Raw genomic sequence first — 22,263 nt, forward strand, 5'->3', positions numbered from 1 at the left:
CCTCAGTTTAAAGTTATGTCCCCTCGTGCCAGCCATATCCATCCGCGGGAGAAGGCTCTCACTGTCCACCCTATCCAACCCCCTGATCATTTTGTATGCCTCTATTAAGTCTCCTCTTAACCTTCTTCTCTCCAACGAAAACAACCTCAAGTCCATCAGCCTTTCCTCATAAGATTTTCCCTCCATACCAGGCAACATCCTGGTAAATCTCCTCTGCACCCGCTCCAAAGCCTCCACGTCCTTCCTATAATGCGGTGACCAGAACTGTACGCAATACTCCAAATGCGGCCGTACCAGAGTTCTGTACAGCTGCAACATGACCTCCCGACTCCGGAACTCAATCCCTCTACCAATAAAGGCCAACACTCCATAGGCCTTCTTCACAACCCTATCAACCTGGGTGGCAACTTTCAGGGATCTATGTACATGGACACCTAGATCCCTCTGCTCATCCACACTTTCAAGAACTTTACCATTAGCCAAATATTCCGCATTCCTGTTATTCCTTCCAAAGTGAATCACCTCACACTTCTCTACATTAAACTCCATTTGCCACCTCTCGGCCCAGCTCTGCAGCTTATCTATATCCCTCTGTAATCTGCTACATCCTTCCACACTATCGACAACACCACCGACTTTAGTATCGTCTGCAAATTTACTCACCCACCCTTCTGCGCCTTCCTCTAGGTCATTGATAAAAATGACAAACAGCAACGGCCCCAGAACAGATCCTTGTGGTACTCCACTTGTGACTGTACTCCATTCTGAACATTTCCCATCAACCACCACCCTCTGTCTTCTTTCAGCTAGCCAATTTCTGATCCACATCTCTAAATCACCCTCAATCCCCAATCAATATCACATTCCATAACATGAAGACATGAAACAATTAAAAGCTGATGTTGCACATTGAAGATGGACGGTTTGCCATCAAATCAAATGTGTTTGAGTCTAACCCAAACCAATTAGGATTATATTGGGGTGTGATTAGATGACTTAAGACAGATATGAAAGTGTATAACTGAAAAGTTTCCGCCCGCCATTTTAGTGTTGTCTGTCCTTAATTGCTGTCTTTAATTCTCTTAGTCTTTCTGTTAGTGAGTCTGTGTGTCTTTCTATTAGTCTTTGTGTTGTGTTGTGTTGTCTTTCTGTTAGTTAATGTTGAGTTGTCTTTTGGGGGTTCTGTCTTTGATTTTTTGATTCTGTCTTTGATTCTGTCAGTCTGTCAGTCTGTTAGTCTGCTTTTGAGTTTGAGTTTAGCTGAAGATTAGCTCTCTCTCTTTCATGTTTCATTGCCAGACTTTGACCTTTTAAAAGTTACTTTTGAGCTGTCTGCCTAAGCAAAAGGATAATGTCTGTAATTCTCTGAAAGCTTCGAATTGTCTGCGAATTGCCTTTTAAATGACTTTCAAATTGTAATCAAGCAACTACAAATAAAACAATTCTTTTTGGCACCTGAGAAGTTTTAACTTACATTTCTGCTGAGTCCCAGTATTCGCAAAGTGCTACTGGTAACCGAATAGTGGAAATGATATAAATTCCTTCAACTTTACACAGTCGAATAATACTAGGAATCCAACAACTTGGCATAGTCCAGAAATATTACAAATCTTGCAACTTGTGTACTGAATTGATGTCAGAGGGTGGGGGAAGCTAAGCTCACTTCTGCTTTTTGGAGTTTCAGTTTGAGAAGGCAGCTGGGAGTGTCTGTGTGTTTTGCTGTGAGCTGCATGAAGAAACACGGAGCTGGTCAGTTGATTTCTGCAATCCAAAGACTATAAATATATTGAATGTAATCTAATGTGCTCCTATTTTTGAATGTTTGAAGTCTTTTGGATGTTTAAAGGAACAGTTTGAAGGATTATTTAGTGTTGTAGTCTTTTGGGGTTATCTTTGAAGTAATGGGTGTTAAGATATTCAATGTTTGTTTTAAAAAGGTTAACTTGAGTTCATAGAATAAACATTGTTTTGTTTTAAAAACCACTTGTCCATTTCTGCTGTATCACACCTGGAGAGTACGCCGTGTGCTTCCCACACCACAATCTATTAAATGTTATGGGTCCACGAACTCCATGAAACACTTTGGGGTTCTGTAAACCCGGACCCATAACACTAAGATGAGCATTCTGCTATTGAGTCAAAACGCCAAATGCTGCCATTGCTAAAATTACTTCACTCAGATCAGAGTCAAGTGTGGCCTGTCTTCTATCTATATGTTTCTGTGTCACAGTGTTCAATGCTGTTCCCAACTCGCTCCTATGTTTGTAAGCAATTTAATCATTTAACTTTTCAACATTTCTTGCTGTCATGTTTTACAAGATGTTATATTACTGTCTCTGCTCATGAATTCCCTTCTATTAATATTGACCTACTGAGTTAATGGTAGGGTGCTGGGGAGAGTTATAAAACAAAGATCTAGGATTACAGGTTCATAGCTCCTTGAAAGTGGAGTCACAGGTGGACAGGGTGGTGAAGAAGGCATTTGGAATGCTTGGTTTCATTGGTCAGAACATTCATGAATTGGGATGCCTTGTTGAAGTTGTACAAGACATTAGTAAGGCCACACTTAGAATACTGTTTACAATTTTGGTCACCTTATTATAGGAAGGATATTATTAAACTAGAAACAGTGCAGAAAAGATTTACTAGGACGCTACCAGGACTTGATGATTTGAGTTAAAAGGAGAGGCTGGATAGACTGGGACTTTTTTCCCTGGAGCGTAGGAGGCTTAGGGGTGATCTTACAGTGGTCTATAAAATAATGAGGAGCATAGATAAGGTAGATAGTCAACATCTTTTCCCAAAGGTAGGGGAGCCTAAAACTAGAGGGCATAGGTTAAGGTGAGAGGGGAGAGATACAAAAGGGTCCAGAGGGGCACTTTTTCACACAGAGGGTAATGAGTGTCTGGTACGAGCTGCCAGAGGCAGTGGTAGAGGCGGGTATAATTTTGTCTTTTAAAAAGCATTTAGACAGGAAAGATGGATATAGAGGGATATGGGCCAAATGCAGGCAATTGGGACTAGCTTAGTGGTTAAAACTGGGCGATATGGACAAGTTGGGCCGAAGGGCCTGTTTTCATGCTGCAAACCTCTATGACTCTGGTCGCCCCCCTACCAGAAGGATGTGGAGGCTTTGGAGAGGGTGCAGAGGAGGAGTTTTACCAGGGTGTTACCTGGTCTGCAGGGTGTTAGCTATGCGGAGAGGCTGAATAGACTCTGACTTTTTTCATTAGAACGACAGAGGTTGAGGAGCGACCTAATAGAGGTCTACAAGATTTTGAGAGGCATGGATAGAGTGAATGGGCAAGCACTCTTTCCCAGGGTGGAGGGGTAAGTCATTAGGGAGCATAGGTTTAAGGTCAGTGGGGCAAAGTTTAGAGATGTGCGAAGCAGGTTTTTTTATAGAGGATGGTGAGTGCCTGCAACACACTGCCAGAGGAGGTTGTGGAAGCAGATACATTAATGGCGTTCAAAGGCATCTTGACAAATACATGGATAGGATGGGTATAGAGGGATACGGCACTAGGAAGTCCTGAGGGTTTTGGCCAAGGGTGGTATCATGACCGGTATAGGCTTGGAGGTTCGAAAGGCCTGTTCCTGTGCTGTATTGTCCTTTGACTCTATGAAAAATGAAATGAAAATTGCTTATTGTCACAAGTAGGCTTCAAAGTTAGTGAAAAGCCCCTAGTCGCCACATTCCGGTGCCTGTTTGGGGAGGCTGGAACGGGATTTGAACCGTGCTGCTGGCCTGCCTTGGTCTGCTTTAAAAGCCAGCTATTTAGCCCAGTGCTATGACTCTCATATTGATTTTTTTTCAGGTTGCTTAATATTGCAAAATACTGTGGAACAATAACATGCTCATTGTAATCAGATGCAAGCTGCTGATAACTTATTTTAAATATATGTAAAACACCTGGGGTTTTAAAGTACCCAGCTTCGAACAGGTATACCCCTTTGGATACTGTCGGGGGGGATAGCCTATCAGGGGAAAACAACAGCAGCCAGAGCAGTGGCACCATGGCTGGCTCTGATGTTCAGAAGGGAGGGTCAAAGCGCAGAAGAGCAATAGTAATAGGGGACTCTATAGTCAGGGGCACAGATAGGCGCTTCTGTGAACGTAAAAGAGACTCCAGGATGGTATGTTGCCTCCCTGGTGCCAGGGTCCAGGATGTCTCCGAGCGGGTAGAGGGCATCCTGAAGGGGGAGGGCAAACAGGCAGAGGTCGTTGTACATATTGGTACTAACGACATAGGCAGGAAGGGGCACGAGGTCCTGCAGCAGGAGTTCAGGGAGCTAGGCAGAAAGTTAAAAGACAGGACCTCAAGGGTTGTAATCTCGGGATTACTCCCTGTGCCACGTGCCAGTGAGGCTAGAAATAGGAAGGTAGAGCAGCTAAACACGTGGCTAAACAACTGGTGTAGGAGGGAGGGTTTCCGTTATCTGGACCAGTGGGAGCTCTTCCGGGGCAGGTGTGACCTATATAAGGACGGGTGCATCTAAACTGGAGAGGCATAAATATCCTGGCTGCGAGGTTTGCTAGTGTCACACGGGAGGGTTTAAACTAGTATGGCAGGGGGGTGGGCACGGGAGCAATAGGTCAGAAGGTGAGAGCATTGAGGGAGAACTAGGGAATAGGGACAGTGGGGCTCTGAGGCAGAGCAGACAGGGAGAAGTTGCTGAACACAGCGGGTCTGGTGACCTGAAGTGCATATGTTTTAATGCAAGAAGTATTACGGGTAAGGCAGATGAACTTAGAGCTTGGATTAGTACTTGGAACTATGTTGTTGCCATTACAGAGACCTGGTTGAGGGAAGGGCAGGATTAGCAGCTAAACGTTCCAGGATTTAGATGTTTCAGGCGGGATAGAGGGGGATGTAAAAGGGGAGGCAGAGTTGCGCTACTGGTTAGGGAGAATATCACAGCTGTACTGTGGGAGGACACCTCAGAGGGCAGTGAGGCTATATGGGTAGAGATCAGACATAAGAAGGGTGCAGTCACAATGTTGGGGGTTTACTACAGGCCTCCCAACAGCCAGCGGGAGATAGAGAAGCAGATAGGTAGACAGATTTTGGAAAAGAGTAAAAACAACAGGGTTGTGGTGATGGGAGACTTCAACTTCCCCAATATTGACTGGGACCCACTTAGTGCCAGGGGCTTAGAAGGGGCGGAGTTTGTAAGGAGCATCCAGGGCTTCTTAAAACAATATGTAGACAGTCTAACTAGGGAAGGGGCGGTACTGGACCTGGTATTGGGAGCCCGGCCAGGTGGTAGATGTTTCAGTAGGGGAGCATTTCGGTAACAGTGACCACAATTCAGTAAGTTTTAAAGTACTGGTGGACAAGGATAAAAGTGGTCCTAGGATGAATGTGCTAAATTGGGGAAGGCTAATTATAACAATATTAGGCGGGAACTGAAGAACATAGATTGGGGGCGGATGTTTGAGGGCAAATCAACATCTGACATGTGGGAGGCTTTCAAGTGTCAGTTGAAAGGAATTCAGGACCGACATGTTCCTGTGAGGAAGAAGGATAAATACGGCAATTTTCGGGAACCTTGGATAACGAGAGATATTGTAGGCCTCGTCAAAAAGAAAAAGGAGGCATTTGTCAGGGCTAAAAGGCTGGGAACAGACGAAGCCTGCGTGGAATATAAGGAAAGTAGGAAGGAACTTAAGCAAGGAGTCAGGAGGGCTAGAAGGGGTCACGAAAAGTCATTGGCAAATAGGGTTAAGGAAAATCCCAAGGCTTTTTACACGTACATAAAAAGCAAGAGGGTAGCCAGGGAAAGGGTTGGCCCACTGAAGGATAGGCAAGGGAATCTGTGTGGAGCCAGAGGAAATGGGCGAGGTACTAAATGAATACTTTGCATTAGTATTCACCAAAGAGAAGGAATTGGTAGATGTTGAGTCTGGAGAAGGGGGTGTAGATAGCCTGGGTCACATTGAGATCCAAAAGGACGAGGTGTTGGGTGTCTTAAAAAATATTAAGGTAGGTAAGTCCCCAGGGCCTGATGGGATCTACCCCAGAATACTGAAGGAGGCTGGAGAGGAAATTGCTGAGGCCTTGACAGAAATCTTTGGATCCTCACTGTCTTCAGGGGATGTCCCAGAGGACTGGAGAATAGCCAATGTTGTTCCTCTGTTTAAGAAGGGTAGCAAGGATAATCCAGGGAACTACAGGCCGGTGAGCCTTACTTCAGTGGTAGGGAAATTACTGGAGAGAATTCTTCGAGACAGGATCTATTCCCATTTGGAAGCAAATGGACGTATTGGTGAGAGGCAGCATGGTTTTGTGAAGGGGAGGTCGTGTCTCACTAACTTGATAGAGTTTTTCGAGGAGGTCACTAAGATGATTGATGCAGGTAGGGCAGTGGATGTTGTCTATATGGACTTCAGTAAGGCCTTTGACAAGGTCCTCATGGTAGACTAGTACAAAAGGTGAAGTCACACTTTTGTGGGTGAGCTGGCAAGGTGGATACAGAACTGGCTAGGTCATAGAAGGCAGAGAGTAGCAATGGAAGGATGCTTTTCTAATTGGAGGGCTGTGACCAGTGGTGTTCCACAGGGATCAGTGCTGGGACCTTTGCTCTTTGTAGTATATATAAATGATTTGGAGGAAAATGTAACTGGTCTGATTAGTAAGTTTGCAGACGACACAAAGGTTGGTGGAATTGCGGATAGCGATGAGGACTGTCAGAGGATACAGCAGGATTTAGATTGTTTGGAGACATGGGCGGAGAGATGGCAGATGGAGTTTAATCCGGACAAATGTGAGGTAATGCATTTTGGAAGGTCTAATGCAGGTAGGGACTATACAGTGAATGGTAGAACCCTCAAGAGTATTGAAAGTCAAAGAGATCTAGGAGTACAGGTCCACAGGTCATTGAAAGGGGCAACACAGGTGGAGAAGGTAGTCAAGAAGGCATACGGCATGCTTGCCTTCATTGGCCGGGGCATTGAGTATAAGAATTGGCAAGTCATGTTGCAGCTGTATAGAACCTTAGTTAGGCCACACTTGGAGTATAGTGTTCAATTCTGGTCGCCACACTACCAGAAGGATGTGGAGGCTTTAGAGAGGGTGCAGAAGAGATTTACCAGAATGTTGCCTGGTATGGAGGGCATTAGCTATGAGGAGCGGTTGAATAAACTCGGTTTGTTCTCACTGGAACGAAGGAGGTTGAGGGGAGACCTGATAGAGGTCTACAAAATTATGAGGGGCATAGACAGAGTGGATAGTCAGAGGCTTTTCCCCAGGGTAGAGGGGTCAATTACTAGGGGGCATAGGTTTAAGGTGAGAGGGGCAAGGTTTAGAGTAGATGTACGAGGCAAGTTTTTACGCAGAGGGTAGTGGGTGCCTGGAACTCGCTACCGGAGGAGGTGGTGGAAGCAGGGACGATAGTGACATTCAAGGGGCATCTTGACAAATACATGAATAGGATGGGAATAGAGGGATACGGACCCAGGAAGTGTAGAAGATTGTAGTTTAGTCGGGCAGCATGGTCGGCACGGGCTTGGAGGGCCGAAGGGCCTGTTCCTGTGCTGTACTTTGTTCTTTGTTGTTCCCAATCTCCAGGATTTGCTGAGGAATGAGTTTGTGCAACAAACATTCTAGAAATGGGATTGTGCATTCGGGACATGGAGAATTCCTCACCAAATGTCAGGATGAAATCTGGTGCAAATGGTCATTTCAGAAGTAGGGTATAGTTACCAGTAAGTCAGATATTGAAGCTTGAAACACTGTCTCACACATTTTTCTTGTATAATAATGATTATGACTGTCCTGAATATCCACTAACAGTTTAATCATGAATTCAAGATCAGAATGTGCCAAAGCTCAAAGGTCATTACGAGAGTTGTCCAAACGTTAACAAAATCTGCAGAGCTTCTCTTGCACAGAACAGTGTCTACCGCCCTTTCTCAGACCATGGCTGTTACTTCAGGTGCAGAACAGAATGTGTATTGACATCAGTACTAAGATCTCCAGGTGAGACACATCCTTATCATCCTGTAACCAAATACTGCTGAATGTTAACTCAATCAGCAGTTTGAGTGTGGCCACACTTGCTGCTGTGACAGACTGTGTTCCACTGCTGTCACAGTGTCCCAGCCAATTTCAACAGATCAACCTTGACTTGCTCTTTTTGTTGAGTTGATTGGATTGTCCTTGGGCTCTTTGATTAATTCACATGACAGCCCTCTTGATTCCTGTGCCTCAGTCCCTGGCTGCCTTGCATACTGTGGATGATCTTCCTGCAAGTCCGAGGTTTTCCCTGATGTACTCTTATCCCACTGTCCTCACTTCACAAGTGGTAATGGTCAGTTAGAATTATCCAAGCTGTTGTCATTATTGATGGGGACCATGATCTGAAAAGGCTGGAAAGTCATCCTGTAATTGTTATTGTCATTGTTGTCCCAGAAGTCTATTCCATTGACTGTGTACTTGATAGCAAACTGGACACAGGAGCCAGGCTTCAGAGCATGAATTGGTAAGTTCAGTGTGAAGGTGAAACGGTCGGATTTGCCTTCAATACTGCTTTCAAATAAGGCTGGGACATCAGCGAAAAGGTTCCAATCACTGCAGGTGTAACGGACTGTCACCTCCTTATGATACGCCAGGTTTATGACCAGGATGGTGCCACTGATAATCAATTCTGAGTCTGTCACTGCTTCCAGGCACACCTTCTGTCTGTTTACACGTTCTTCAAAATTTACATCTTCTTTGGGATTGATAAATTCCCTTTTCAAACACTGCACCCAAATCAGCTGTCCAATAGGCTCTTGATTACTAAGGTTAGCTAATACATATTCAGGCACAGTTGGCTCTTCTGCTGAATCATAGTTTCGAACTTCAGTTAACTCCAAGCCGATTGAATCAGCAAATCTCACTCTGTTACTACTCGTGCTGTTGCTTCTTTCTCCCGGGGAACCTGGGCAGGATTTTGCCCGCTTACGCACAGTTGGCCGTGGTGGTAAGTCCTTCTTACCTGGACAAAGGTGCACTCCATCTGGTGAACTGTGCTGTTCAGATAGTGGGCAACATCCATCAGCCAGGCGAACACTATCATACAGGCCCGAAATGTAGCTCAGGTTTCGAGTGAGGCGAATGAAGATTTGTTGCTCGAGGCCTACATTCTCAGTGAGTGCAGGCTGCACCCAAGACTCCAATCCAACATCCTGGCACTTGAGAGGCTGTTTGCGGTGCTTGTTGAACCTATTCATACCCAAAGGGAGATGAATGCAATGCTCCGATCTCTTCTCACAGGGCAGGAAAGCTTGCATGTGCTGTGCTGAGCTCACATCGCGAAGTACAACAGGTTTGATTCTCTGCTTTGACCTTGTGCCATGATCTACAGCTGACTGTGTACAATGTACTGAATGTGACTCTGTCCCAATAACTGGTTGTGGCTCTTCATCTGATTCCAACTTCAAGTCCACATTTGGAATCTTTGGATTCATACCCATCACCAGCCTGACCCTCTGCCCAGATCCTCTACCCTCACCCAGGATAGGCTGGTCCCTCTGTATCAACCAGCTCTCCTCACCCAGGACTGTCTGGTCCTTCTGCCCCAACCTGCTACCCTCACCCAGGACAGGTTGGACCCTCAGTCCTGAGCAGCTACTCTCACCCAAGCCAGGCTGCCCAGATCCTCTGTTCTCACCCAGGAGAGGCTGGACCCTCATCCCAGATCCTCTGTCCTCACCCAGGAGAGGCTGGACCCTCTGCCCAGATCCTCTGTCTTCACCCAGGACAGGTTGGACCCTCTGCCCAGATCCTCTGTCCTCACCCAGGAGAGGCTGGACCCTCTGCCCAGATCCTCTGTCCTCACCCAGGAGGACCCTCTGCCCAGATCCTCTGTCCTCACCCAGGACAGGCTGGACCCTCTGCCCAGATCCTCTGTCCTCACCCAGGAGAGGCTGGACCCTCTGCCCAGATCCTCTGTCCTCACCCAGGACAGGCTGGACCCTCTGCCCTGATCCTCTGTCCTCACCCAGGACAGGTTGAATGGATTTTTCTGTTCTCAGATGACTGGCTACAAACTGAGCCAGTTTTTCTGACCCTGAATTGCAAATAGCAGGGGTGCCCTGTTCTGACCCGGCACCCTTCCCCAGGCCAGAGTGGGTGCCCTGTTCTGACCCAGCACCCTTCCCCAGGACAGAGTGGGTGCCCTGTTCTGACCCAGCACCCTTCCCCAGGACAGAGTGGGTGCCCAGTTCTAACCCAGCACCCTTCCCCAGGACAGAGTGGGTGCCCTGCTCTGACCCAGCACCCTTCCCCAGGACAGAGTGGGTGCCCAGTTCTGACCCAGCACCCTTCCCCAGGACAGAGTGGGTGCCCTGCTCTGACCCAGCACCCTTCCCCAGGACAGAGTGGGTGCCCTGTTCTGACCCAGCCCCCTTCCCCAGGACAGAGTGGGTGCCCTGTTCTAACCCAGCATCCTTCCCCAGGACAGTGTGGGTGCACTGGTCTGACGCAGCACCCTTCCCCAGGACAGTTTGGGTGCCCTGTTCTGACCCAGCACCCTTCCACAGGATAGTGTGGGTGCCCTGCTCTGACACAGCACCCTTCCCCAGGACAGAGTGGGTGCCCTGTTCTGACCCAGCACCCTTCCCCAGGCCAGAGTGGGTGCCCTGTTCTGACCCAGCACCCTTCCCCAGGACAGAGTGGGTGCCCTGTTGTGACCCAGCACCCTTCCACAGGGCAGTGTGGGTGCCCTGTTCTGACCCAGCACCCTTCCCCAGGACCGTGTGGGTGCCCTGTTCTGACCCAGCACCCTTCCCCAGATCAGAGTGGGAGCCCTGTTCTGATCCAGCACCCTTCCCCAGGCCAGAGTGGGTGCGCTGCTCTGACCCAGCACCCTTCCCCAGGCCAGAGTAGGTGCCCTGCTCTGACCCAGCACCCTTCCCCAGGCCAGAGTGGGTGCCCTGCTCTGACCCAGCACCCTTCCCCAGGCCAGAGTGGGTGCCCTGCTCTGACCCAGCACCCTTCCCCAGGACAGTGTGGGTGCCCTGTTCTGACCCAGCACCCTTCCCCAGGACAGTGTGGGTGCCCTGCTCTGACCCAGCACCCTTCCCCAGGACAGTGTGGGTGCCCTGTTCTGACCCAGCACCCTTCCCCAGGCCAGAGTGGGTGCCCTGCTCTGACCCAGCACCCTTCCCCAGGACAGTGTGGGTGCCCTGTTCTGACCCAGCACCCTTCCCCAGGCCAGAGTAGGTGCCCTGCTCTGACCCAGCAGCCTTCCCCAGGACAGAGTGGGTGCCCTGTTCTGACCCAGCACCCTTCCCCAGGACAGTGTGGGTGCCCTGCTCTGACCCAGCACTATTCCCCAAGAGAGTGTGGGTGCCCTGTTCTGACCCAGCACTATTCCCCAGGACAGTGTGGGTGCCCCGCTCTGACCCAGCACCCTTACCCAGGACAGTGTGGGTGCCCTGTTCTGACCCAGCACCCTTCCCCAGGACAGTGTGGGTGCCCTGCTCTGACCCAGCACCCTTCCCCAGGACAGTGTGGGTGCCCTGCTCTGATACTGCACCCTTAACCAAGGCAGAGTTGGCGCCCTGCTCTGACCCAGCACCCTTACCCAGGACAGTGTGGGTGCCCTGTTCTGACCCAGCACCCTTCCTCAGGACAGTGTGGGTGCCCTGCTCTGACCCAGCACCCTTCCCCAGATCAGAGTGGGTGCCCTTCTCTGACCCTGCACCGCTAACCAGGACAGAGTGGGTGCCCTGTTCTGACCCAGCACCCTTACCCAGGACAGTGTGGGTGCCCTGTTCTGACACTGCACCCTTAACCAGGGCAGAGTTGGCGCCCTGCTCTGACCCAGCACCCTTCCCCAGGACACTGTGGGTGCCCTGTTCTGACGCAGCACCCTTCCCCAGATCAGAGTGGGTGCCCTGTTCTGACCCAGCACCCTTCCCCAGGGCAGAGTGGGTGCCCTGTTCTGACCCAGCACCCTTACCCAGGGCAGAGTGGGTGCCCTGTTCTGACCCAGTACCCTTCCCCAGGGCAGAGTGGGTGCCCTGTTCTGACCCAGCACCCTTACCCAGGGCAGAGTGGGTGCCCTGTTCTGACCCAGCACCCTTACTCAGGGCAGAGTGGGTGCCCTGTTCTGACCCAGCACCCTTCCCCAGGACAGTGCGTGTGCCCTGTTCTGACCCAGCACCCTTCACCAGGACAGAGTGGGTGGCCTGTTCTGACCCAGCACCCTTCTCCAGGGCAGAGTGGATGCCCTGCTCTGACCCAGCACCCTTCCCTAGGACAGTGTGGGTGCCCTGTTCTGACCCAGCACCCTTCCCCAGGACAGTGTGGGTGCCCTGCTCTGACCCAGCACCCTTCCCCAGGACAGTGTGGGTGCCCTGCTCTGACCCAGCACCCTTCCCCAGGACATTGTGGGTGCCCTGTTCTGACTCAGCACCCTTCCCCAGGACAGTGTGGGTGCCCTGTTCTGACCCAGCACCCTTCCCTAGGACAGTGTTGGTGCCCTGCTCTGACCCAGCACCCTTCCCCAGGACAGTGTGGGTGCCCTGTTCTGACACAGCACCCTTTGCCAGGACAGTGTGGGTGCCCTGTTCTGACACAGCACCCTTCCCCAGGACAGTGTGGGTGCCCTGCTCTGACCCAGCACCCTTCCCCAGGACAGAGTGGGTGCCCTGCTCTGACCCAGCACTATTCCCCAGGACAGAGTGGGTGCCCTGCTCTGACCCAGCACCCTTCCCCAGGACAGAGTGGGTGCCCTGCTCTGACCCAGCACCCTTCCCCAGGACAGTGTGGGTGCCCTGCTCTGACCCAGCACCCTTCCCCAGGACAGAGTGGGTGCCCTGCTCTGACCCAGCACTATTCCCCAGGACAGAGTGGGTGCCCTGTTCTGACCCTGAATCCACAATTTGCTGGTAGTTTGGTTTTGACTCAGACTTCAAACTCATGGCCTGGACATATTGTTCTGACATTGGCTCGCCAGTGGCCACTGGCAGGCTGTCTGATCCTGGAACTTTATCCAGGGGCAGCTGAAAAATTTGCTCTGACACAGCAACACTACTTGGGACAGTGTGGGTGCCCTGTTCTGACCCAGCACCCTTCCCTCGGACAGTGTGGGTGCCCTGCTCTGACCCTGCACCCTTACCCAGGACAGTATGGGTGCCCTGTTCTGACTCAGCACTCTTCCCCAGGGCAGAGTGGGTGCCCTGTTCTGACCCAGCACCCTTCCCCAGGAGAATAGGGGTGCCCTGTTCTGACCCAGCACCTTTACCCAGATCAGAGTGGGTGCCCTGTTCTGACCCAGCACCCTTCCCCAGATCAGAGTGGGTGCCCTGCTCTGGCCCAGCACCCTTACCCAGGAGAGTAGGGGTGCCCTGCTCTGACCCAACACCCTTCCCCAGGAGAGTAGGGGTGCCCTGCTCTGGCCCAGCACCCTTCCCCAGGAGAGTAGGGGTGCCCTGCTCTGACCCAACACCCTTCCCCAGGAGAGTAGGGGTGCCCTGCTCTGACCCAACACCCTTACCCAGGACAGTGTGTGTGCCCTGCTCTGACCGTGATTCTCCTGCTGTTGGCTGGTGTTTTATCCCTTTCTTCCAGCCCAAGACCTGCTGGATCTGGTCTCTGAAGCCTGTGTAGCGATTAGCCGGGGATACCCGAACCTCTGGCACTGGTGCCGGGCGCCCCCCGCCCAGACTTTGGGAAGCTGCTGCCATTCACGGTGTGGCCATGGGGTGGTGCTGCTGTTCTCCGCTACTGTCCCCGCTGTGACCATAGGCAGCGGTGGCGCCACCCTCCCTCGTCATCGGACTCTTTGTGACCCGGCCCGGGTGACGTCACCGCGCCGCTGTTAAAGGGATCCGCCCTTTTAAAGCGATTGGAGCTTAGCCGATATTAAACAGTAGTCGGGCAGGTGGTGCGCCTCCTACTGCAAATTCACACCCTTTCACACAATACTCCATAGACTCCTCTCACTGTGTGTTTGGGAAATAACCGGATCTCTGACAGCTTTATTCACAATCCCAGCCTATCTATCTACAAATAGAGTTTGTGTTTATCCCAATAACACATCGACTGGCCGAGACCCCAAACTCATTCCCCCCTTACTGAGACAGTTACAGCTATTAAACTTCAACATAGAGTTAGAGATTTTAAAGCCTGGGAAGAGGGCCTTCGGCCCACGGTAGGTGATGGAATTTAAACTCAATAAAATATCTGCAATTAAAAGTCTAATGTTTTTTTGTTTTGTAAATTTAGAGTACCCAATTATTTTTTTCCCCAATTAAGGGCCAATTTAGTGTGGCCAATCCACCTACCAGGCACATCTTTGTGCTGGGGTGAAACCCATGCAGACAAGGGAGAATGTGCAAACTCCACATGGACAGTGACCCGTGGCCGGGATCGAACCCAGATCCTCAGCGCCGTGAGGCAGCAGTGCTAACCACTACGCCACCATGCCGCCCCAAGTCTAACGATGCTCATTGTCGATTGTTGTAAAAACCCATCTGGTTCAATAATGTCCTTTAGGGAAGGAAATCTGCCATCCTTACCTGGTCTGGCCTACATGTGACTCCAGACCCACAGCAATGTGGTTGACTCTTAAATGTCCTCTGAAATGGCCTCGCAAGCCACTCAGTTGTATTCAACCACGACAGAAACACAAAAAAGGAATGAAACCGGACCACCCGGCATTAAACCAGGCACCGGAAACAATGGCAAACCCAGCTCTGTCCACCCTGCAAAGTCCTCCTTACTAACTGGGGCTTGTGTCAAAATTGGGAGCGCTGTATCACAGACTAGTTAAGCAACAGCCTGACATTATCATACTCGCAGAATCGTATCTTACAGACAATATCCCAGACACTACTATCCCCATTCCTGGATATGCCCTGTCTCACCGACAGGAAAGACCCAGCAGAGGTGGTGGCACAGTTGTATATAGTCGGGAGGGAGTTGCCCTGGGAGTCTTCAACATCGACTCTGGACCCCATCAAGTCTCATGGCTTCAGGTTAAACATGGGGAAGGAAACCTCTTGCTGATTACCACGTACCGGCCACCCTCAGCTGATGAATCTGTACTCTTCCAAGTTGACCACCACTTAGAGGAAGCACTGAGGGTGGCAAGGGCGCAGAATATGCTCTGGGTAGGGGACTTCAATGTCCCTCCTGGCCGGGTCCTAAAGGACATAGCTGCTAGACTGGGACTGCAGCAGGTGGTGAGGGAACCAACAAGAGGGAAAAACATTCTTGACCTCATCCGCACCAACTTGCCTGCTGCAGATGCATCTGTCCATGACAGCATCGGTAGAAGTGACCACCGCACAGTCCTTGTGGAGACAAAGTCCCGTCTTCACAATGAGGATACCGTCCACCATATTCTGTGGCACTACCACCGTGCTATATGGGATAGACTTCAAACAGATCTAGCAACTCAAGACTGGGCATCCATGAGGCGCTGTGGGCCGTTAGCAGCAGCGGAATTGTATTCAATCACAATCTGCAACCTCATGGCCTGGCATATCCCCCACTCTACTATAACGGCCTAGCTAGGGGATCAACCCTGGTTCAATGAAGAGTGCAGGAGAGCAGGCCAGGAGCAACATCAGGCATACCGATAAATGAGGTATTGACCTGGTGAAGCTACAACACAGGATTAACCATAGAATTTACAGTGCAGAAGGAGACCATTCAGCCCATCGAGTCTGCACCGGCTCTTGGAAAGAGCACCCCACCCAAGGTCAATACCTCCACCCTATTCCCATAACCCAGTAACCCCACCCACCATTAAGGACAATTTTGGACACTAAGGGCAATTTATCATGGCCAATCCACCTAACCTGCACATCTTTGGACTGTGGGAGGAAACCGGAGCACCCGGAGGATGTGCAGACTCCGCACAGACAGTGACCCAAGCCGGAATCGAACCTGGGACCCTGGAGCTGTGAAGCAATTGTGCTATCCACAATGCTACCGTGCTGCCCCTTACTTGTGTGCCAAACAGTATAAGCAGCAAGTAATAGACAGAGCTAAGCGATTCCAAAACAAACGTATCAGATCTAAGCTCTGCAGTCCTGCCACATCCAGCTGTGAATGGTGGTGGACAATGAAACAAATCACTGGAGGAGGAGGCTCCACAAATATGGGCAGCGCGGTAGCACAGTGGTTAGCACTGTTGCTTCACATCACCAGGGACCCAGGTTCGATTCCAGGCTTGGGTCACTGTCTGTGTGGAGTCTGCACGTTCTCCCCATGTCTACATGGGTTTCCTCCGGGTGCTCCGGTTTCCTCCACAAGTTCCAAAAGATGTGCTTATTAGGTGAATTTGACATTCTGAATTCTCCCTCAGTTTACCTGAACAGGTGCTGGAGTGTGGCAACTATGGGATTTTCACAGTAACTTCATTGCAGTGCTAATGTAAGCCTACTTGTGACACTAATAAAGATTATTATTATCCCCACCCTCAATGATGGAGGAGGCCAGCACACTTGTGCAAAAGACAAGTCTGAGGCATTCGTAACAATCTTCATCCAGAGGTGCCAAGTGGACGATCTCCTCTGGGGGTCCCCAGCCTCACAGATGTCATCCTTCAGCCAGTACGATTCACTCCACGTGATATCAAGAAATGGCCGAAGGCTGCAAAGGCTATGGGCTCTGACAATATCCCGGCAATAATACTGAAGACTTGTGCTCCAGAACTTGCCGCACCCCTAGCCAAGCTGCTCCAGGACAGCTACAACACTTGCATCTCCCCGGCAATGTGGATAATTGCCCAGGTGTGTCCTGTACACAAGAAACAGGACAAATCGAACCCAGCTAATTACCGCCCTGTCAGTCTACTCTCCATCATCAGCAAAAGTGATGGACGGAGTCATCAACAGTGCTATCAAGCGGCATTTACTCAGCAATAACCTGCTCACGGATGCTCAGTATGGGTTCCTCCAGAGTCACTCAGCTCCTGACCGCATTACAGCCATGGTTCAAACATGGACAAAAGAGCTGAACTCCAGAGGTGAGGAGAGAGTGACTGTCCTTGACACCAAGGCAGCATTTGACCAGGTTATGGCATCAAGGAGCCCCAGCAAAACTGGAGTCAATGGGAATCAGGGGGAAACTCTCCGCTGGTGGGAGTCACATCTGGCACAAAGGAAGATGGTTGTGGTGGTTGGAGATCAATCCTCTCGACTCCAGGACATCACTGCAGGAGTTCCTCATGGTAGTGTCCTAGGCCCAATCATCTTCAGTTGCTTCATCAATGACTCCCTTCAATTATAATTATAATTATTTTTATTGTCATAAGTAATTTTTATTATCATATTAACACCGCAATGAAGTTACTGTGAAAATCCCCTAGTCGCCACATTCCACCGCCTGTTCGGGTACACAGAGAGAGAATTCAGAATGTCCACTTCACCTAACAAGGACATCTTTCGGGACATGTGGGAGTACCCGGAGGAATATCCAGGCTTGGGTTGACAAGTGGCAAGTTACATTTGTGCCACACAAGTGCCTGGCAAATCCTACAAGAGAGGATCTAACCACCACCCCTTGACATTCAATGGCATTACCACCGCTGAATCCCCACAATCAACATCCTGGGGGTTACCATTGATCAGAAACTGAACTGGACCAGCCACATTAACACTGTGGCTATCAGGGCAAGTCAAAGGCCAGGAATCCTACGGCGAGTAACTCACCTCCTGACCCCCCAAAGCCTGTCCACCATCTACAAGGCACAAGTCAGGAGTGTAATGGAATATTCTCCACTTGCCTGGATGAGTGCAGCTCCAACAACACTCAAGAAGCTCAACACCATCCAGGACAAAGCTTAAGGAATGGGTGGGTGAAACCCTTGCCCCATTAAAAGAGGAGATGAAGACTTTGATGGTGGTGTGGGAGAAAGGGGAGAAAATGAAGGGGGTGGAGGAGGCATTTTTGCAGCATAGTGACCAGTTCACCTCGATGAGTGAGGAGCAGTGGAGGGTGGCAGAGATCAACAGGGAGCTGAGAGCTAAATTAGAGGACGTGGAGAACAGGTCACAAAGGTAAAATTTGAGGATTGTGGGTGTTCCTGAAGGGGTGCAGGGCCGGAAACCTACAGAGTACTTCGCCGAGATGCTGTCGAAGCTGATGGAGGTGGGGTGGGGGGGCGGGGGGGGGGGGGGGGGCGAGATGCTGGTGAAGCTGATGGGGGGGGTGCGTGGGAGGACCCCTCCCATTACTAATTGGACAAGGCCCACTAGTCGCTCCGGCCAAAACCAAAGACGAATGAACCGCTAAGAGCTGTGATCGCCTGCTTTCACAATTTTCAAGTGAAGGAGAGGGTGCTGGGGTGGGCGAAGCAGAAGCGGGAGGTGGAGTGGGATAGAAATGGTAGACGCATACACCAGGATCTGACAACGGAGCTGGCAAGGAGGTGGGTGGCCTTCGCTCAGGCTAAGTTGGCGTTGTATAAATGCAACATGCAGTTTGGTATAGTCTACACGGCGAAGATAAGGGAGGGTCACACATAACGGCGAGGACTACTACTTTGAGATGGCGGCAGAGGCGAAGGCGTTCATGAAGGCAGAATTATCATAGAATTATCATAGAATCATGTAAATTCTATGATAATTTGCAGTGCAGAAGGAGGCCATTCGGCCCATCGAGTCTGCACCGGCTCTTGGAAAGAGCACCCTACCCAAGGTCAACACCTCCACCCTATCCCCATAACCCAGTAACCCCACCCAACGCTAAGGGCAATTTTGGACACTAAGGGCAATTGATCATGGCCAATCCACCTAACCTGCACATCTTTGGACTGTGGGAGGAAACCGGAGCACCCGGAGGAAACCCACACACACACGGGGAGGATGTGCAGACTCCACGTAGACAGTGACCCAAGCCGGAATCGAACCTGGGACTCTGGAGTTGTGAAGCGATTGTGCTATCCACAACGCTACCGTGCTGCCCCTTGGCACCACCAAAGCCCTGGGACTAGACTGAATTTGGTCATTGATGTTTTTTCAAATAAATCTCGAGTACCCAATTAATTAATGTTTTCCAATTAAGGGGCAATTTAGAGTGGCCAATTGACCTACCCTGCACATCTTTGAGTTGTGGGGGCGAAACCCACGCAAACATGGGGAGAATGTGCAAACTCCACACGGACAGTGACTCAGAGCCGGGATCGAACTGGGACCTCGGCGCCGTGAGTCAGCAGTGCTAACCACTGTGCCACCATGCTGCCCCTCGTTGATGGCTTTTGACTGGGTTTTTCTTTATGTTATTCTTTGCCGTTATGGAGGTTACGGTTTCCTGTTTTATGTAATAGATGTTTGGGTTGTGATGGTTTCGGGAGGATGGCTGGGTTTATGGTTTGTTGGGTTTTGGGGCTGTTTGGATGCAGGGTGTTTGGAGGGGGTGGGTGTGGAGTTGGTTTGTTTTTTCGATGTGGGCAGGTACATAGTGACGGGTGCATTGGAAGAGAGGCTGGTGGTGCCCGTTAGCATGTATGCCCGTACCAGCCTCCCCGAACAGGCATCGGAATGTGGCGACTAGGGGCTTTTCACAGTAACTTCATTGAAGCCTACTTGTGACAATAAGCGGTTATTATTATTATTATTATTATTAATATTGTTATTATTAACTGGGATGACTCTGGATTTGTGAGGAAAAATGCTCACAGCCATACCGGATTTTGATACTCACCAGTAAATATTGGGGAAGGGCTGGAATATGGTCTCAGACCCGAACAGGTCCTGGGTGCGCCTGCTGGCCCCTTCAGGGAAGGCGTAGGTGTTGGCCGGGATAATGAAAGAGATGGGAAGGATGGATCCATGAAGGCTTTTATACATGAGGGGTAGGGAGTTTTGGTTATTTTCACCACTGCATAAGGTGTACTGAAGGATCGACTTTTTGTGGTAGAGAAGGCGCTGTTAGCTGTGGTAAAGAAGGCAGGGTATTCGGCAATCGTGATATCGGACCATGGGTGGATGTGGTCTTGGAGAGGGGTCCAGCCCAGAGGCCGGCATAGAGGCTAGATGTGGGTTTGATGGCAGATCCGAACTTTTGCACTAAAATGGGGAAGGTAATTGTGGAGTATGTGGAGTTTAACCGGAATGGGAAGGTCTCGCCATCAGTGGTATGGGAGGCATTGAGGCGGTAGTGAGGGGTGAGGTCATTTCATTCGAGGTGAAGATGGATAGGGAGGCGCGGGAGGAGCGGCAGCGGTTGATAAAGGAAATTTTGGAGGTAGACGGAAGATAAGCGGAGGACCCGGAGCTGGGACCTTTGGTGAGGAGGAGGAGGCGCAGGCGAAGTTTGATCTTCTAACCACGGGGAGGGCGGTTCAGCAATTGAGGCGAGTGAGGGAGATTGTTTATGAGTGTGATGAGAAGGTCAGTCAATCGCTGGCAGGCTAGCTTTGCCGGCAGGCAGCAACAAGGGAGATCGTGTGGATTAGGGATGGAACAGGTGGATTGGTCGTGGCACAGGAACAGGTGAATGAGATGCTTAAAGACTTTTACAGGGACTTTTATAAGCCAGAGCTGCCGGAGGATGAGTCGGAGATGAAGGAATTTCTGGAGCGACTGGAGTGTCTGGAGGTGGGGGAGGAGGAGAGGCCAGGATGAGAGGAACCAATAGGGTGGAAGAAGTGCAGGCAGCGATAGAGAAAATGCAGTCAGGCACCTGGACCGGATGGGTTCCTGGTGGAATTTTATAAAAAATTCAAGGATAAGTTGGCACCGCTGATGGTAGAAATGTTTGAGGATGCGATGGTTGTAGGAATATTGCCGGAGACAATGGGGCAGGCATCCATCTCACTATTACATAAAAAGGAGGATCCGGTGGAGTGTGGGTCATACAGGCCCATTTCTCTAATGAACATGGATGCTGAGATACTGACGAAGATGTTGGCATTGAGGTGAGCGCAATGCTTGCCGAAGGTGGTGAGGAGGATCAGACGGGATTTGGCAAAGACAGGCAGCTGTCGTCAAACACGCAGCGGCTGCTGAATGTGGTGCTTTCTCCGGCAGAGGGAAGGGAGCTGGCATTAGATACAGAGAAGGCGTTTGACAGAGTGGAGTTATTTACTTGAGTGCTGGAGAAGTTTAGGATTGGGTCACAATTTGTGGCATGGATGAAATTGTCATACAAGGATCCGACAGCATGTGTGCGGATGAACGATATGAATTCAGGGTACTTTCCACTGTTTCGGGGAACGAGGCAAGGATGCCCCATGTCCCCCCTTCTGTTCGTGCTGGTGATTGAGCCTTTGGCTGTTGCGCTAAGGGTTCGGACTTACCATAGAATCATAGAATTTACAGTGCAGAAGGAGGCCATTCGGCCCATCGAGTCTGCACCAGTCCTTGGAAAGAGCACATTACCTAAGCCTCCACCCTGTCCCGTAACGCAGTAACCCCATCCAACCTTTTTGGACACTAATGGCAATTTAGCATAACCAATCCACCTAACCTGCACATCTTTGGACTGTGGGAGGAAACCAGACTCCACACAGACAGTGACCCAAGCCGGGAATAGAACCTGGGACTCTGGAGCTGTAAAGCAACTGTGCTAACCACCGTGCTGTCTTATGGAAGGGCATATTGAGGGAGGGGGGGAGGGGCGGTGAAGCATAGGGTGTCTCTGTAGTGGATGATCTAAGTCTAGGACCCAGGCTCGTCAGTGAGGGATATAATGGGGCTGCTAAGGAAATATTTTGTCGTGTCGCTCTCCAGGCGCAAGGACAGGAGAAGGACAGGAGTAGGAGGGTTGCCATTCACGGTAGCGACAACTCATTTTAGATATTTGGGGGTGCAGGTGGTGCGGGACTGGGCTCGACTTCATAAGCTTAATTTCATGAGCTTGGTGGGGAAGGTGAAGGAGGACTTGATTCGATGGGTTAGTCTCCCCTTATCACTGACAGGTTGGGTGCAGGCAGTAAAGATGAACATTTTGCCACGGTTCCTGTTTCTGTTCCAATGTCTGCTGGTCTGTTTGCCACAATAATTCTTTAGGGGGTTGGGCAGGCTGGTCTCGTTTGTGTGGGCAGGGAAGATAGCAAGGATAAGCAAGGCGGTGCTCCAAAGGGGACAGCAGTCTGGGGGGTTGGTCTTTCCGAAATTGTTATGCTATGACTAGGCAGAGAATGCGGAGGTGTGGGGTTGGAGTAGAGAGACGGAGGCTTTGTGGGTGCGGATGGAGGCGGGTTCTTGTAAAGGGTTGGGGTTGTGGGTGCTGGCAATAGCACCTCTATTGTTCACCCCAGGGAAGTCCTTGGGTCGTCCTGTTGTGGTAGCCACGCTGAAGATCTGGAGGC

At 50.5% G+C, this 22,263-nt stretch overlaps 1 protein-coding gene across 1 annotated transcript; it reads right to left on the reverse strand.

Moving 5' to 3' along the window:
* Window positions 1-7,766: 7,766 nt before the first annotated feature.
* Window positions 7,767-9,817, reverse strand: LOC140407343 (protein phosphatase 1 regulatory subunit 3D-like). The gene has a single exon (XM_072494910.1). It carries the CDS (start codon window positions 9,677-9,679, stop codon window positions 8,315-8,317), a length of 1,365 nt encoding a protein of 454 aa, XP_072351011.1. The 5' UTR covers window positions 9,680-9,817; the 3' UTR covers window positions 7,767-8,314.
* Between the last annotated feature and the right edge of the window lie 12,446 nt (window positions 9,818-22,263).

This window comes from Scyliorhinus torazame, unplaced genomic scaffold (genome assembly GCF_047496885.1).
Source record: "Scyliorhinus torazame isolate Kashiwa2021f unplaced genomic scaffold, sScyTor2.1 scaffold_1477, whole genome shotgun sequence".
Classification (NCBI taxonomy): Eukaryota; Metazoa; Chordata; class Chondrichthyes; order Carcharhiniformes; family Scyliorhinidae; genus Scyliorhinus; species Scyliorhinus torazame.

Excerpts from the sequence above, each read along its gene's own strand:
- LOC140407343 (XM_072494910.1), bottom strand. The coding sequence starts at position 9,679 with ATGAGGGTCCAGCCTCTCCTGGGTGAGAACAGAGGATCTGGGCAGCCT.